Source organism: Malurus melanocephalus, unplaced genomic scaffold (assembly GCF_030028575.1).
Source record: "Malurus melanocephalus ecotype Western Australia unplaced genomic scaffold, MMel_1.1 scaffold_70, whole genome shotgun sequence".
In the NCBI taxonomy this organism is placed as follows: Eukaryota; Metazoa; Chordata; class Aves; order Passeriformes; family Maluridae; genus Malurus; species Malurus melanocephalus.
The window spans coordinates 2,394,902-2,413,465 of NW_026623302.1; the positions used below are offsets into that span (position 1 = coordinate 2,394,902).

Below are 18,564 nucleotides of genomic sequence, written 5' to 3' on the forward strand. Positions count from 1 at the left end.
ACATTAAGGAAAAGTAGAGTGGAATGCATTTTTTTCCCTCRGTCTTTAATGCTGCTAATAGATCTTGGGTGTCCCGATTCCCAGAGTCAGAGGACCACGAGTGCAGGAATAGTAATTTTCCATTTGTGTACACTGAATATTCACAGGACTCAGGACCTGATGAGATTCATCACAGAATTCTGAAGTAGCCAGTGTATGTTATGGCAGAACCCATCTCAGTCATTTACCAAAGGATAGTTTGCATTGGCAAAGCAATTTAAGCAATAAATATTTAAAGAACAATAAATGCCAAAAGAGTATACCTTTATTCATGGGAGGCTGGAAAGGAAATTACCTGTGGCTTTTTAACATATTCTAGTATTTGGTATTGGGGACTTAGCAGTGATAGTGTTGTGTCATCTTGTAGAGATGTACCAAAACTGGAAGAAATACAGAGAAGCARTTTTGGAAAGATAATAGGTTTGGAAACATGAACTGTGAGGAAAATTAAGGAAATTGAGTTTATTTAGCTAGCAAAGAGAAAATTATATGAGCACATATGAATGCTATTGAAAACCTTTACAAAAGGAATTGAGGTTGTGATTATTTCTGATTAATGAGCAAATAGAAGGGAAAAATTACATAATTTCTAGCAAATATAACTGTGTTTAGTACCTAATCTTTTAAAGTCATGTAAATTTTTTTTCCCTCGTTTGTTGAAGAGGGAAGCAGATACATCTTGCATCTCTCTTACAGGCAGTTTTAAAGAAACCACTGTTGCAAGTTGCAGAGACATAAGTTTCACAGTAAAGCCAGAGAATCTTGTTTTCCACTTCTTTTGCTCTTCTTTACTTGAGCGGTACTGATGTTGCTCATGTTCCACTTTTTTGAGTGTTTTGAAGAGAGATGAAGTAATATGTTACTTTTCAACCTCTTGAAGTTTATGTAACCCCTTCAAGGTAATTTTTTAACTTTCCATGTTTGAAACTAAAGTTGTTTATACAGAGTGCAARTCCTTGGATTGGATTTTATGTGAGCCTTCTCAAGTTGAAGGGTCTGGGTCTGAGGAAAAGATTAATAAAGGAGTGTACAGTGAACTCCAGGGAAGTGATAGTTCTATAAATAAGTAATAGCTAAAAGCCATTTCAAAAATATTGGTGCCCTGCTGAGGTCAGTATTAAAGTAGATGCTGGGACTTTCAAAAGCTCTTAAAGTCACCTTTCAAGCTTTGTTTAGGTTTCTGTCTTTGTGGAGTTGAGTTCATTTTATGATAAAGAAAATCCTGATAGCAAATACTGTGAAGATTTATTTTCCAGCGGTAACATGACACTATTCACTGGGCAACAATCTACAGCAGTAGAGTGYTTACAGATATCGTAAGATATGAAGCACTTTTAACGAAATTCTTTTTCCAAGTGTTTACCCCATGAAACTCAAACTACATCATGTKGTAGAGTATTTCAAGGAATAGTGCAGGAACTAGTTGCATACATCCCCTGTTAACATTTTGAATATACTTGGTTGTATCTTATACTTTGAATATATCTTGGTTGTAAATATATGAAAACACAGAGAACTTCATCTAGTTTTATGTAGTTGTGTTTTCGTGGCTCACATGTCCCTTTTGCCCCTGGGGTTGCAGTACTGGAGCTATATTTGACTGTGATAGATACACCTGAATAYATCATTGCCATAAACACAGCTTGGAGAGTCTGAAATAAAGTTCTCAAGTGCAGTAGAAGCCTGTCCTTTCTGTGAAAAGTCAAAACAGAAAAAAACAAGACACGGGAACTATTAGCACCCTTACTGCACTGAAGGTGGCTGAAGGAGGGGGGGAAATGTATTTTCTTTATATTCACACTGCACTTGTGGCAGATTCAGGACTAGAATCATAGTCCCTTAAATTGATGTCTAGAATGGCTCTAGCAAAATATAATAAATAAACAGTACTGTAAAAAAGGTAGTGATTTAATCTTCCAGTAATTTACCTGATTAAGTTGTACTGGCAAATATATTTTGCAGTTACCACATTGCTTAAGGTATTTTTCTGTTTTTGTAAAGGCTTATCTTAAGCACTGTTCAGGTTGTTTATTTTAAAATAATAGGTCAATACTTAAAATTAGGTTTAATTGGAAAAGTAATACAAAAAATTTGGKCTTCAGTGCAAGTCTGTACCCAAAGGAAACAGTGGCGATCTGATTCTGCTTATCTCAGGCTTACGAATTTTAAGCTTAGGCAATAGTAGAAATTATTAATTGTAGTTGAAGAGGGAGTGTTGCATGTGTATATATATGTATATGTGTGTAAAATTGCAGGGTGTGACATGAAGGAGTTGTTTGAATTTTGCCATTTTTCAAATTTCTTATATTTCACTTTAAAGACTAGTTATAATTTTTGTAAGTTACACTCTCTTAACCTGTCTGAATAAGATCGGTTAAAGGCACAATAAAGAATCCATTTTCAGATCTCTGTCTCTTTTAAAGATGGTGAAGCAATGCAAATCATACATATAGATTTTTGCTGCCAGTATTCTTTGTTATCACCCATGTCTCCCTTCCCTCAGTCCCTTTCTGGGGGAAGGGAGAGAAGAGGGTATAGAGTAAATAGTTTGAAATGATTCTGCTATAAGCAGCTCAAATTCATTAATAGTTTATAAACAAAAATGAAGTATTTTTCTTTAAGCAATTCAGAGACCATATGGTATATATCTAGAATCACCTAAGTGGTTAATTGCATGTTAAATTCCTTTCCTCTTCCTTAGTGTAAACAACTGCAAAAATAWTTACATTCCCTGCCTTGCTAGATTTATTTATCATTTTATAATAAAAACACGGAAGTGTTACAAATTGAAAATTATAAATTGAAATATTAATCTCATGCTTGACTCGGTTTCTAAAATGTCAGTGGTGTCCCTGGTTTGGTTTACATTGTGTTTTCTCCATTCCTAACACAGCAATGCACAGCACTGGATAACTGAAGAGTATTGATATTAAGTGAGTTAGGGGCRCAGCATGAGATGTGGTTTCTTGAAATTAGTTTTCTGTTACTCTAAGCAAGATTAGAAATTGCACAAAAGAAAGTGGTTCCTCAATGCRTTTTATTATTATTGTGAAAATCCAGAAGAATGATGTAATTCAATAAAACTTAGAGGGTTCAGGTCAAAAATACAGAATGTAAGTTGACCGAGCAAGGTATTGCGTACCCRTGGAGAGAGTTATTTCTACAGTCTGTGAATAGTCCAGCTTTTCCCCTGAGGTGGCTGCTGGCACAGTTTGCACACTCTCCACTCCAGTACTCATCAAACCATTTCTTTCAGCAAGAATGAGTTGAGGACATCTTCAAAGTACTCTGTAAAGTGTGCTTGTTTGCATGCCAGAGCAGTGCTGTCCTGGATTTCCACTGGCCCTGATAAACCTTGGCCTCAGCAGAAGGAAATAGCCTGTACAGATTCCCATGCTCATCGCTGTTCTCTCCTGGCGCCGAGTAACCAGAGCTTCCTCTTTGCTCTCAGGAGTTTTCCACCCTGAACTTTAGCTGACAGCTAAATTCAAGGGCATCAGGAGCTGTAGTATTTAGTGCCAGATGCAAGGGCTTCTCCACCCAGTAGCCCCTGAAAGGAGATTGATTGGCTGCCTCTCTGCTGGGTTTCCTGCCAAAATAAGGTTTTAATTTAGAAGGGGGAGGGTACCAGATACCATCTCTATCAAATATTGTTCTTCCCAGAAACAATTCAAAAACTTACTCATTGATTTAATTACTGTAGCACGCATTTTGTAATTAGAAGTCTTAAATGACAAAAATACTCCCCTTAATTTAGTATTGGGTCTTTTCASGTTCTTACTTGTGTTTTATGTCTTCAGATGCAAAACAAAATGGACATATATATACTTTGAAGTACCTAAAGTCACACCAGAAACTGTTGAAAGAACATTTTGAAAAGTCCAAGCAATAGTCAAGAATTACTGTTGGATTTCTTTTCAAAAGATGTAGTAGAATTTTGTAGTACTGATTCCTGATGTAATTAGTGGAGCCCCCTGGAACAATGTTCACCCACAATCAAGCAAAAGCTAGCTTAGCATCCATTAAGCTACCTGTGAATTTTCTTTCAATTTTGTCTTTTTACCATCACATCTAAATTTTTGTATCAGATTATTTTAGTGATGAAATTAACAGTTCTAAATTTAAAATTCAAGTAATTGAATMCTAAACTAATGTAGTCTTCAAAACAGTTTCATTTAATGGGTCCTACCATGTTGTTAAAATGAATGAAATGACTTAACTTTTGAATAGAAGATAGGAAGTGTAATAAATAATTCAGATTTCTCCTTAAGCAGTAATCCTATCCTCTTAAAAAATAACAGGATAAATTTTTCTGTCCTCTTCTGTGAGGAAGGCCTATATGACTAGTTTGAGCACGGCACATAGTTTAAGGCAGCTAAAGTGAAATTAACTGAATCTTACCCTAAGAATGTATTCTACAAGGATGTTAAAAATATCCTGATAAGGTGTAAGAATAYAAAAGTATCAGTGAGGTATTTTTGCTATTACGTGATTGGGTGGAAAGCCATTGCACATGGAATTTTGGAAATGCTTCAGACATGRTCAGAAGAAAAGATTGATAATGTTGGTGGGAAAAAAAGCCTGTTTAATAACTGCACTGGATCACCTTTATTTCAGTCTGTTGTGTTGAATAAAAAGCAGGCAYGAACATGACCTGTGGATGCATGTTACCATAACCCATGGGCTATGCTGTGAAGTGCACTGTTTTATGAACTCCTGGAATAGGTTCATGGAACTTTTTGAAGTAAGTGATTACTCAGAGTCTTCATAACTTTCTAGCTGCTTACCAAAAATATAACATTTAATAAGGASACTGCCCTAGTTCTGCATGTTTAGCCTTTACCCTGACCAAAAGGGAATTCGATCTTTTTTTTCCTAATGGAGAAATGATTCCTCATTGGAAATAACTCAATGAATCAAGTAATCTTGTGTCTGTAGCTGAATTTGTTAAAATGGAGAAATGGAGTTTTATGCCAAAAGTTTAGTTAAATAATTTTGTTTTAAATTCATTTACAGTGATGGGGGGGGGGTGTCTTTTTATTCATCACTGAACTTTTAAATGGAGCAGTAGCTTATATGTTCTTGGCGTTTTTTTAACATTTTTATTGCCTAGATTGTAATCTTCTCTGTATGAAGGAGGAGAGGAAGAGGTTTTTTTTTTTTTAATGTGCACAGGTAGCTCCTTGTGAATTCGGATGGAGGATGGGTGTTTCAATGTTTAAATATTTTATTATAGGTRGCTAAGTCCAGTCTTGAAAAGTTAATTGTTAGGTCAGCATAGAATCAGAAAATGTACTTGAATAATGTAATAGGTTCTGGGTAATATTGAAGGTTGAGAGTTCCTGACCAGAAACTTTGTGTGAAGACTGGGACAAAAGTAGTGACAGGAAATGATGACATGCTAAGAGTTATTCATGCTCTACAGTGGAGAAAATCTGTACTGGTTAAAAAAAATAAAACCAACTATAAGTTTCAAAGTTCAGTAGGGCATAACACAGTTGGTTATTGGTTTTCCTTTACTCCTGTTTACAGTGGGAAAATAATCTTAGTTTCAGTTTGACTCATCCTCCATTTCTGTTTCTTGTTTTGTATACTGTTATGTTCTGAATGAATCTTTGAAATTTCAACTTTATGATGCTTGCAAGCCCCCCCAGATGCAGGGAGAGAGATGAACAGTGTCATTCCTTGGTCTTTCTATGCCCTTTCCTTTTCTCTTTTGAAAGGAAACAATGTGAAGTTTGTTAGKAAAGTTTAGTAACAAAGACAAGTTCAAAAAAAAAATTGAACAGAGGGTAGTGGGGCCTGGTTTAGGTGCAGACTTTGAAACCAAGCTTTTGGTCTTGGACAGATTGCCAAATAGTTGTTCTTTTCTCCTGGCTTAATTGTGATACAGAGTTTCAACAAATACGATGAATGGCATAGATCAAACTGGAAGCGCAGGTGAGCTATTTTAGGTGCAGACCATTAAATGCAAGASCATTTGACATGAGCAATGTAATCTGAGCTTTCTAGGAAGACATACTCTCTTAGTTACAGTTTATATGATTATCAAAGTCATTCCTTGCTGATGGGAGAGGTAGAAATGTCCTTAATGATGCCAAATTCCAGGAAATTGTTTTTGTTTGTAGCCTAAAAACCATTTCTGAGTATGTGAAACCAATTCATCAGTAAAGTTTTTCACATTCCAGAGAGAGAAAGTTGAAACTTTAATCATAACTTTAAAAACTTATTACAAAATAAACTGACATGTTTTTCTGCTCAGTCTTGTGAAAATGTAGTSTCTCTGCTCTGTTTCAAAATGTGCTTTTAGTTTAATCATTATGGTTATAATTAAGGGACTAGTTAGAAAAACCACAGCTATAAAATATAAACATGGCAACCAAAATGCCTTTCAAAGCAAACCAGAGACTCCGTGTCCAAGGTAAATGTTTTAACRCACTTGCATTACAGTGAGATATGGTGCATCCTTTGCCTTTAAAAAAAAAGGCAAAAAGTTAATAATTTTTAAGAATTTGCTCTATGCAYCAAGACCATAGGAAAATAGAAGACTGGAGACCTTTTTTCATCTAATTTAACTTTGCTACTCCTACTTTAAACTAGTAGTGTAGGTTACCASTACAGCCTCAATTGCTCACCCATGGCAAATTCCATCTGTTTTGRACAGCTGTCTTAGGGTGAAGATAATCATCCTAAAAGTAGTTTTTGAATGGCTGAACTACAGCTAACTGAGAACTCTATTTGTAGGTGTTCAGGAAAGGGAGCTAGCAACTTGCTTCTCATCACCTGTTCAAAGTAATTTAGATTATGAGGCACCATTTACTACCTTTTATTTTAAGGAAAAAAGACTGAGTAAAGGCCAAATACTTTTTGTCCACTTTTTCAGATGGTCATTTCTTTAGAATACACATACATCTTTTTTGGCTAATGGAGAATAAGATGATAATCAGCACTTCCTTGAATAAAGAAGCAGTTTATTTCAGCTGTAAAAAATAAGTAGTTTGTTAATTACAATGTGGTACAGAATCACAGTTCAAGGCAAATAGTTTTTGATAATTATGAATGTCCTTTCACTTTTTTGTTTGGCTGTAGAATTTCAGCCATTGTCTGTAGGATAAGAACAAGCATCTCACAGCCCAAGGATTTAAATTTAAAACATCTGTTATACTGTGTTATTGTTTATCTTTTAGTTCCTCTTCCAAACTCCATTTTTTATAGTACTTGCAAAAATCACGACAACAGTCATATCACAAGAATGTTAAGAGCTTTGATTTTGGATAGGACAGATAAGATAGGGCACTTGTATTCTCTTTGGTTTCCTCAGAACCAATAGGGCAAACAAAGAAAGTGTCATACTCCTTTCTTTATATATCCATTCTTATTTCAAAAAATAACCCAAATCTGTTGGGAAACAACATTTCACTTTGGATCTGCTTGCCTTTACACATCATGCTGGAGAGGTGATGGAGGTGATGAAATCTTCATCTCTGGAGATTTTAGACAGAGCCCTAAGTAATCTCTTCAGAGCTGGCTGTGCTTTGAGTGAGGGTTGGACCGGATGACCTTTGGAGCTCTGTCACAATTTGAATTAATCTGTTGCAGCCAGGGAAATAAAAAGAAAAAGGTATTTTAATTTCTGTGAAAATAAGGCTGATAGTTCTTGTTTACTTTGCTAAGAAATCATGAGGAAACAGTCATCTCTAAACAGCATTAAAAAATAACTCCATCATCACATGAATGGGTCATAAAGCAAAGTACAATACACAAATGAATAGCAATATAATTGTGGATTCTAATCTGCTAAATRTATATGCATTTACAAATGTGCAGACAAATCTGTGAATTACAGCGTTGCATGTGGATGTCATTTGTGTACCTCTGAAGTTTTTGGCACATGGAAAGCTCTATTTTTTTTAGTGTTAAATACAAATCCCTATTACAATTTTGTGATAAAAGTTTATAAATTGAACTTTTTTGAGTGTGACACTGCTTTTGCCCACATGTGAAATGATAAAATATTGTCTTGCTTGAACAAGGTACTTGTGGGTTTTATTCAAGACCAGYAGCATTACACAGCTATTATCAAATATTATTAATTTGTTTTACTGCTTCATTTTGTGACCTTCTGAGCCTTTCTATATATAATTCTAATCCTGCTGATGAGTGTATTGGATATACAGCATTTAGATTTGAAACATGCTTCTTCTGATAAAGGATTGTTCATTCTGCAATTTATTTCTGGTGGCTATTATTTTTCCTTTTTTCCTTAATAGTTTGTCATTAATAGTATCAGATTTCTTCCATCCTACATAGGAAAGCGTTGAACAATTTAAAGAATTAAAAGATAGTATGAGTTTTGTTTTTTTGTTTTTTTTTTTTTTCTTTTTACAGGCCTGGCAGCTGCGATTCAGTCACCTTGTGGGCTACGGTGCCAAATATTACTCCTACCTCATGTCCAGGGCTGTTGCCTCTATGGTGTGGAAACAGTGTTTTGCTCAGAACCCATTTGATAGGTAAAACCAGAGAAATGTTAAGTAGAATGAAATGCTAATTGCTTCTGAAAAAACATTGAAACAAATGAGACTGCTGGGCTTTTTTTTGATGCAAATTGATTTTTAGCMGTTTTCTCGATTTTAAGAGGATTACAAAGCAGGAAGTAACTATGGGTATACATACTTTGGGACATGTTCATTGGTGCAAAAAAAAATTGTGTCAGTGTTTTAAAATACAGGTGTGTCAGTTGAGAGGCACTGAAATCCCTAGTTAATGTAATTAGAGAGCTTGAAATTCATAGATGCTTAATTGCTTGTAATTTTCAATTGAAATCAAAGCAACTGTGGGAATTAAATAAGCTTCATGTCACCAACTTCAAAGCTAACTATAGGTATCCTACTTATTTTGCTTTGTGAAATTAAAAAGTAAATTGTGAGGTCGTGAATTGTAAGCATTCTTATATCTTTGGTAAATGTTCAGGACATTTTAACAGAGCAGGTTTTCCCTTTGGTGAAATGAAGACTGAATTGTTCRCAATGTAACTTCTCAAAGCACTAACACACGCTCATATGTATAGAATTTGTTGAGTTCAGTTACTCATAGTGTGATTTTAAATGTAATCTGAATTTGAGGAGTCAACATGGAGTCAGGGTGGAAAATTTTATTTGGTCTCTGTGAGTTCTGAAGAGATCCTAGAAGCAAATCTGAGTGAAGGCTGGACAGGTTGTGTTTGCAGATGGCTTTAACACCTGTGTTCCTCCAGGGCAATGGGGGAGCGCTATCGTAGAGAGATGCTGGCACACGGCGGTGGAAAGGAGCCCATGCTGATGGTTCAAGGTAGGAAATAAACTATAACTGTTTTATTCCCTTGCAAAAGGAAGGAACTTGAACTGAACTGCATTTCCTGACTTGGTCTTTTTGGTTTAATTATGATTTTCGCTGGATTTASGAAAGAAAATTATGTGAAGTGGACTGGTTATTACCTTTCTGTTGTGGTCTGTAGAACTCCTTGGGGTACGTGGAGTGCACACAGGTAGTTGGGCTGAAGTGYTGGAAAGGTTTATAATATAAGGTTGCCTGAGGAATTCAGAATAAGAGTATCACATACTTGAAGGAAGATAGATTACATCATTTTTTGGATACAACAAACTAGTAATTTTTCCATTAATGGAATTCATAATATCTCTGGTTATTTTGTGTAGGAGTAATTAAACTTGTTTTGACCATATCATTTCAGTGTCATCAAAATATCTTTGGCTATATCAGTACTTTGATTGTACATTTTCATGAAATGCAGCTCTGACAAGGTATTAAAGAAACATGGTTCATTATTCATTTCACTACCATATTTGCCTTTTGAATCTGGAAAATAACATTTAAAAATCATCCATACCCTTAGCAAAAATAATGTGTTTCATACTTTAAAAAATAATGCTGGGAGAATGAAACAAGTTTGAGAAACTGCTTATCTCAAATCTATCAATAAGGATAAAGATTTTTCTGTGTGGTGTTGCAGAATTCAAACCAAACATTTTTGTGTTACATTTGCTGTTCTTAGATGAGCACTTGCTAAGCCCTTCAGCTAATGGTACATTTTTCAATTTTCTCTGAAATTCTTAGTAATAAGGATGGATGTGAATTCACTGGCCTCTGTTCACTCCATTTTAGGAGACTGGAACTTGTGGGACTTTTCTCTACAGATAAGAAAGACAGTGGTAATGTGTCTGTATTTTATCATGAGATTGGCACAACTTCATGACTGGAACATTTCAGTTTTTTAACCCATATGTTTATATTTGAGGCCATGACCTCTGCTCTTCTTAGACTCATCATAAATTAAGCAACTGTATATTCTTTAGGTTGTGTATTTACATCTCTGATCTACAGGGTTACTTTTCATTCAATATGATTTTCCAAACTTACTTCTCTTTACTGTTCTTGAAGAGTCTGTAATCTTGAAAAACTGTAGCCCAGAACTGTGGATTAGGGATGTGCATCTTTACAAACATATCCAATTTTTACATTGTAAGCCATGTGGTGGAGAAAGAAAAAATGGTTTTAAACACCAGATGTGCTTATTATCTCTTCTCTTTCTGGGACATAGTCTTAATTTCACCAAGCATGGAATTTTCCTGGAATGTGCTAGAAGCTATGTTGAAGTTGCTGGCAGTGTGCTTCTTTGAGTCAAGTACTATTTGAATGAAGTTTCGAAATCCATCTGTGGATGGTTTTACAGAAAATCTGTGGAAGTGAAAGTGGCTTTCCTCCCTGCATGTGATAGAACATGGTGGAATATGGTGCAACCAGTTTGGGGTCAACAGCATGCATCGATTATTGTGGATAAAACTAGCTAGWGGAATTAATGTGAAAAAGTGGTGTCACAGTCCAGGAAATACCAAGTTTATTTTAAGTTTAAAGGAAATCCAGCCATAACGTTTGGCAAGGTACAGTGTAAGCCCACAAACAAGTTTAACTCTTGTAATGCAGCAATTAGAAGTTTTAGGCATTTCAATATTCATAGTCCTYGTACTTCTAGTCCTTGATTAATTTAGTGCAGACAGTACATTGGTGACTTGTCAGGACCAATGGTGAATGATGAAGAGGTGAGGGCTGTACAGCCTGGGATTTGAAGAAGATAGCAGGCTTGTTTGAAGAATAATTGTGCATACTGCAGAGCGGTGGACTTGACATTAATGGTAGAATAATGGTGTATTAATTCTGTGACAAAAACTATCTATATAAAATRTATTTATAGTTTGGTTTGAAGTTTTTTTTTTTCTGTAAGTTAGTAAATCCATAAACCACCACACAGAACTGTGTGTCGTGTCAAGGTCAGTCACTGCAATGCACCTGCTGGTGTGTCTGTTCACATGTAATAAGAGAACCAGACAGCAGTGGCTCCTCTGTGTGAGMATTATCATGAGTAACACTGGTGATGAGAGCACAGACTCTGATTTACACAAAATGGCAGTATTTTTCAAGATGTTTTCACAGAATTCGAGAATCACAGAATTGCTGAGATTTGAAGTGGCATCTGGAGATCATTTGGTCCAACTCTCTGCTAARACAGTCTTTTAGAGCTGCGTGTTCAGACCCATGTCCAGATGGCTTTTGAATATCTCCAGGGATTGCGACTCTGCAGCCTTTCTGGGCAACTTTGCCACTGCTTGTTCATCCTCACTRTGAAGAAAAGTGTTTCCTGATGTTRWGAGAAAACCCTTCTATTTCAGTTTATTATTTCAGACCCATTACCTCTGGTCCTGTCTGAGCACTGCTGAGGAGAGCCTGRCTATGTCCTCTTTGCACCCTCCCTGGTATTTTTACCACTGAGCCTTCTCATCTCCATCTTTCTTCCTAACATCCTCCAGGCCTTCAGTCATCTCAGTGGGCCTTTGCTGCATTGTCTGCAGTATGGCCATGTCTCTCTTTTCCGGAGGAGCCCAGCACTGGATGCAGCACTCCAGTCATGGCCTTTCCAGCGCTGAGGAGAGAGAAGGATCACCCCCCTCAGCCAGCTGGCCATGCTCTTCCTGATGCAGCCAGGGTGCTGTTCACCTTCTTTGTGGCAAGAAGGCTGGCTCATGTTGAACTTGGTGTCCACCAGRACCTCCAGGTTCCTGTCTGCAACACTCCTTTCTTGCTGGGTGCCCCCAGCGTATACTGATGCCTGGGGCTGTTCTCCCCAGGTGCAGGACCTTATCATCCAGATCATGAATGGTGATGTTAAACTGGACTGGGCCCAGTCCTGCYCCCTGGAGCACACTGCTGGTCCCTGGCCTCCAAGCAGTCATTTTGGCATTGGTCACCTCTCTCTGGGCTCTTCTATTCAGCCAGTTTTCAGTCCACCTCCTGTGTGCCCATCCATCAACAGCTGCTCTGTGAGGATCTTATAGGAGACAGTGTCAAAGGCCTCACTGATGTGCAAGGAGGTGACATCCACTGCTCTCCCCCTTTCTGCCAGGCCAGTTATTTCATCATATAAGGTTATCAAATTATTTAAACATGACTTGCCTTTGATGAATTCATGGTGACTGTTCTTGATTTTTTTTGCTGTTCTTGAGTCTGAAAACAGTTTCCAGGATTAGCTAGTTTACCTCCTTCTTAGGAACTGAGGTGAACCTGATTAGCCTCAGTTTCCTGGGTTCTCTTGTTTGCTCTTCCTGAGGATAGACATGAGTTTTGATTTTTTCCAGTCTTTTGATACCTCTCCTATTTTAATAGATTACTGAGAGTCACCTGGCAGTGCCATCTACCAGCTCTGTTTGCACTGAGGGGTACATCCTGCCAGGGCCTCTTGACTTGTTTATGCCCAGTTTTCTTAAGTGTTYCATGATCTGATCCTCTTCCATCAAGGATACATCTTCAGATTAYYWTCCTGCCCACTTTTGTATTCTGAATTTCACTTTTACAGTCTTCACACAGAAATCTTAAAAGTTATTCACGATCATAAAAATAACCAGTGTTCATCAGCAGATTCTTTGCCTGTGCATAGCATGATGTTCATTTATACATAGTAAAAAACTTAACAAACATGCTTGAACGACTGAATGGAATCAGGGTGAATCAGAATGAAATCAGGGTGACTCGGGTGTTTTGACAAGACAGAGACTTGATTGCTGACTTGGGATTATTAGAAGCTAAATCATAGAATACACATGATCAAAAAGTTGTCTTTATGCTTGATTGGTCTATATTCATTACAAAAAATGATAATTTCTGGAGAAAATTAAGAACAACTTAATTTGTTTAGGTTCAATCAGCTTCTGATTCCTCTTGCTGCCTTTATTTTTTCGTTATAAATATTCCAGAATGCTTGATTTCTGTCTCCTGTTTGTTTCCATCAGTTGCAAAACTACTCCCATAGCAAATAACCCAACATATCTGATTAAAGACAGATTCCACCAAACTTTTAAAGCTTTTTGATTTTTCTCTTCTTCAGAGAAACAGTCCAGATTCTGTGCTCACTAGTGCCCTTTTTCAAAAAGTTCTTTAGGTTGACTGTTTGATAACAGGTAACTTCACAAGCACATTTGATTTATTACATTCGAGTTTCTTTGTTACGATTTTCTTCTCAGAAGCTATCTATTGTTTTTCTTTTGTGTTTGGATATGACCCTAGCTTTTCATCTTTCTCCAACATGATTCCATAGATGTACTGATTAGGAAAGATAAAGGGCAGAACCTGTGGACTTACTGACAAGATTCCTGTCTGAACTAGTCTTTAATTAGGAAACACAATATACTTTTATTGCTGTTGTTTTTTTGCATTTGTTTCTCTTGGCTTTGTCTCCTTTAGAAAAACCAAAATCATAAATTTTTTTTGCAAACGTTTTAAACCTTTTCTGAAGTGACCTCTCTTATCTTACCCCCTTGGTACTCAATAAAGTACAGAAATAGTCACAAATATGGAGAGCAGGAGCARTTGAAAATGAGTGAACAATGCTTTGTCCAAGAGGCTTGTTTTCTTTTAGTTTTTCCTTAGAGAAAAAATAGATTTTGAGAAGAACTTGATTCCTCTGTCATTGTGTGTTGACCATATGGTTCTTGCAGATTTTCTTCTTCCTAGGGCTACATGGCATTAGGGATTCCAAATTCCTTTAAAGTTATATAACCCAGGTGTCCCTTCCAGGTCCAGATTGTGCTGGTTGCAGGTCTGAACAAGAGTCAGGTGTGCACAATTCCTYCCTCTCTGCCTTGGCACTCCCTGGCTGGAAAGAAACCCAGGTGCACAGGCAGAAAGTGAACTGCAGTGTGAAAACTGCTGGGTTGGATGTTTTGGGAACTGAGAGCATGGAACATATCCTGGAGTGMAGGAGCCTTGATGCAGTCGCATTGCCGATGGTGCAAAATGCGTGTGAGGTTTGTSCTTGTTTGTTGATGCCGTATTACATCACACGAAGTCATACTCAGCTCTGTGACTACATGGTAACCAATGGCTGTGTAAATAAACACTCATTTTCTCCAATGCATTTTGAAAAGTTGCTTTTCCACTCTCAGACTGTACTTCATGGAGTAATTATAATTTGAAGAGGCTGCAAGAATCTTCAGGAAATGATTGTAGGTCTCTTTGAAAGTGTAAGAAATGTGCATAAATCTTAAAAAGTGATGTGAATGGTGACATGTTAACTCAAACTACACAGACCCAAAATAATTAGTGTTCCAGGGGGGCAGAGGCCAAATTTTGSCCCCAGGCTTTATTCTTCTTTCAATTTTCAGTGATTGTAGGTTATAGCTAACCATCTCTCAAAAGGGTGTGGTTAACCACAGTGCTGTAATGTGAAAGAAACTTCAAAGCAGCGAAGATAAGCTATGCAGTTGCCTTAGGCTTGGGAGAGACTGAGCTGAAATAGGAGTTGGGCTGAACGTATTAAAATACACTTCTAAATTTGAAAACTGCAACCATCAGACCTTGTGGACATCTTACTAAATCATTTAGACTGAAGTGCTGAGTACTTACAATATATCAAAGCTGATCTTGCTTTGATATTTTAATAGAGTTTAAAGAGAAACATGACCACTCTTTAACATATCAGTGTAGAGTAAGAGGTTAAAACATAGAAATACCATCATCGCCTGTTTCTTTTGGAGCTGTCTACGTTAAAATCTGTATTTATTTATTTTGTAAGGGCATCATGYCACTACAGTAGTTCTTCAGCAATGACCTCAGTTACTCCTCATCCCTTCTTTGCAAAGTCTCTTAGTGTCTGCTTTTGATGTCAGTGTTGGGAAAACAGCAATGCAACTGACCAATCTTGCAATCTCCAATCCAACCTTGCATTGGATCACCATTAATGCAAGAAATCTGACATCAGTTTTTGTTACCAAAAGCCGGAGCTACTAGGTAGGAGGTCATTTGACACCATCAGTGCCAGAATGATTTTGGAATCTCCTACTATTTAAATATGGTTTAAATAAATGAATACAATTTGTAACAAGTTTTGAGGAACATTTGGTAAGACTTTATTCAGCTGCACTAACATACATCCAAGTGTACTGTTGTTAATTATATTTCTCTTATTCATTTTGTAATATACAGGGTGGGAATGCTTTTGTTATGATTTGCCATTTTTATGTAAGAGGGAAGTTAAATCTCCTTGAAGATAATCCCAGCTTCAGTTACTTATCTTCAGCCTAATCATTATACTATTAGCTCTTCTTCTTTTGCAATGTATTGATACTTGGCAGAATAATTATTATTGTGCCAAAGAATTGGCTAAACATCATCCAGACTGGCTGTTTATAAAAACAAAAGTCAGTATTGAAATGGGATTTGTGTCTAGTGGGGCTTGGGGAGTAGTGGTTATGTCTGTTATGGCCATCTTTACGTACCATCTGTGCAGCATTATAGTCGTCTCTCCATGCTGATACCTGGTGAAAAAGGCATGACTGTACATGTTCCAGGGGGCTGCCATCACTGTCACCTTCTTAASACACTCTCTCCTCTTCTGTGAAAACTTCAGGAAAATAGGAGCTCAAACTAACAGTTTTTCCAAGGCTGTTAGGGGGCAAAAATGCATGTTCCCCAGGCAGGAACCCCAGAGAGGGAGTCTGTGAGAGGCCCTGGCTCTCTGGAGGGCTCAGATTAGTACCTTGGTGTCTGTACACATCTGTTCCTCAGCCCAGCACATAGCCAGCCATTTTTCATCGGCAACTACAAGTAATTCCACATCCAGTAATTTTTCTAACATTAGAGTAGATGACAAGTTTACCAAGTACTTGGAAATATTACTTCTGTTCTCTTTCCTTTTGAAAATAGCTTTATGCAAACTTCATTTAACAGCATTTCAGTCAATCTATATATAGTGTGAGATTTGTTTTCCTTTTAGTGCTTGCTATTAATCTGCTGGGTCATGGCAGTTTGTGCTGACACTTGTAACATGTGTTTAAATCAGATTGAAATAAAATTCTGTAAGATCTTAGCAAGAAAATTCTTTTTGGTTGCTCACACCAATTTGCTTTGAGCTGGTCTGTTTCCTGATGGGTTTTGAATCATTGTGTTATAGTAAAAGATTATGGTCTTTTAGCAGCATGCAATTATAATTTCCACCAAAAGCAAATATTGTTGAGGATGTGAAAGAATATAAATTAATGTTCAGTAGGTACACCGATCAGAAAGGGTAGAACAAGGTTATGTTTAYATTGGCAGTTGTCAGAAAGAAGAGATCACTTCAAAGAAATACAAAGATTAAATTTTGCATTATTTGGCAGTTGTACTGTTGGGTTTTTTTTTTCCTGGTACAAGTTACACAGTAAATTTCCATATATCATCTTGAAAATGTTAGTAACAGTGAAAAGACAAACTTTATGTAATGTTAAGTACGAAGAAACATCTGAAAATCATTTAAAGGATATACTCTCATGCCTTCTAAAAATTGGGATTCTGGAGAGGAAAGGGTGAGATTTTTAACTTCTCTGTTTAGAGAATTATCTGACAAAGTGCTTGAGCATAATTCTTCATTATACTAATTTTCCTGTCTGTTTTCCTGTCTGTTGTCCTGTAGCCAGATGCTACAGCTAACAGATGTAGTAATTAAAATTCTTAATAAAAGGTAAGTTCTGGTACTGTTAGAACTAAAATTGCAGTATATCAAAAATGCTTTTGAGTATGTTTTGTGTCTTGTCAAAAATTTCAGTTATATCTGTACTTTAAATACTAAATTAAATGGTTCTGAGGTGTGTAATGTTTTGAGAAAATTWTTTTTTTTTCTGGTCAGAGCTGTGACTTAGCAGATAAGGAATTTATATGCCTGCTCAATCACGAATTTGTTTCAGTAATTTGGAAATTACTGAGTTTGTGGTTACATTGCTTTAAAACTGATATAATTCCCTGCTTAGACAAGCTTGTAATGATAAAAATCCATTAACAATCTTGAAACCTGTCAATTCTGTGAAGATGTGTAACAGGTATCTTGAAGAAATGAAATAATGGCTRCACACTATAATTGCACTTTTTTCTTGACAAAAAAACCTGGTAGCTGTTTCTGTTATATAATGACATTAAAAGTTAGTCAGCAGTAAGTGTTACTACTGACAAAGCTGTCAAGGTCACAGAATCCTTATGAAAAGTCTGATGTCTTGCTTTTTTGTAGGTATGCTTCAGAAATCCCCTTCAGTTGAAGATTTTGTGGATGCCCTTGTTTCAGACTTAGACCATGATTTCGAAACGTTTATCATGGACTCGTAACAACAGAACTGAATTCTTTTATCAAGATTGCATATATCTTCATAATTGTGGATAAAATATTGTTGTGACTGGTTWTGCTTTTTAGTGAACACTTTTAAGAGTTTAACTGTCCATGTTGGTGGAACAGTAATAAATGCTTTCATTGGATCACCTGGTTTCATTTATGAAGATGATTATTTTCCACTGCATGGGAGCTTAAGCATGGAATTTGAGAGGGTAAATCCTCTAGAATGTACTGTTAGAAAATTTGATCTGGTTGGGAGATCTGAGTAAATGGGAATGGAACTCAGCTTCAGGGTGGTGTGAATGGGCTTTTGGTACACACATCGATTCACTAAGAGGCTGACCTCTTGGTGTTATGGCTGAGAACTGTTCACAAAGGTCTTTCTCATGTGCTCATGGATTTTCTTTAACCTCGCTTAACTGTTTCTTATAGGAGTCCTGCATTGGGGAAGAGCAAATTGTGTTTGAAGCAAAGGGGAAATTGGAAAGAAGGAAGAAGTGAAAAACTAGGGGTTATATTTGAGACAGGGAACAGAAAGGTGAGAGAAGTAAATCTGTTGTCCTACAGGTCTGTAATGGAAAATTTTAGGGTGAAGAGGAAAGGGGTAAGTTGCAATACATAAGAGAGACAAAGAAGCAAAATAAGTACCCTACAGATGTATTTGTTCACATGCAGTTTCCTTTTAATGATGAGTGGATGGGTTTGGGGAATTGTCTAAAGTATAGGAGGGCAGGTTTTGGAGGGGAAACAAAATAATTCAAAGCAAATATGTTTTTCCAGGATAGGCTGGAGCAGTTCAAGTTGCACATTATGTAGTAGATGATGAACAAAGGGAATGTTTTCAGTGG

The 18,564-nt window shown here is 36.7% G+C and overlaps 1 protein-coding gene across 1 annotated transcript in view; it reads left to right on the forward strand.

Annotated features, from left to right (window-relative positions):
• The window catches only part of MIPEP (mitochondrial intermediate peptidase), a 67,045-nt gene extending 49,186 nt beyond the window's left edge, over positions 1–17,859 (forward strand). The window contains exons 17-19 of the mRNA XM_057366729.1: positions 8,428–8,549; positions 9,293–9,366; positions 17,618–17,859. Coding sequence (XP_057222712.1) covers positions 8,428–8,549; positions 9,293–9,366; positions 17,618–17,712 — 291 coding nt within the window. The 3' untranslated portion in view covers positions 17,713–17,859. The remainder of the gene's footprint in view (positions 1–8,427; positions 8,550–9,292; positions 9,367–17,617) is intronic.
• Positions 17,860–18,564: the final 705 nt, after the last annotated feature.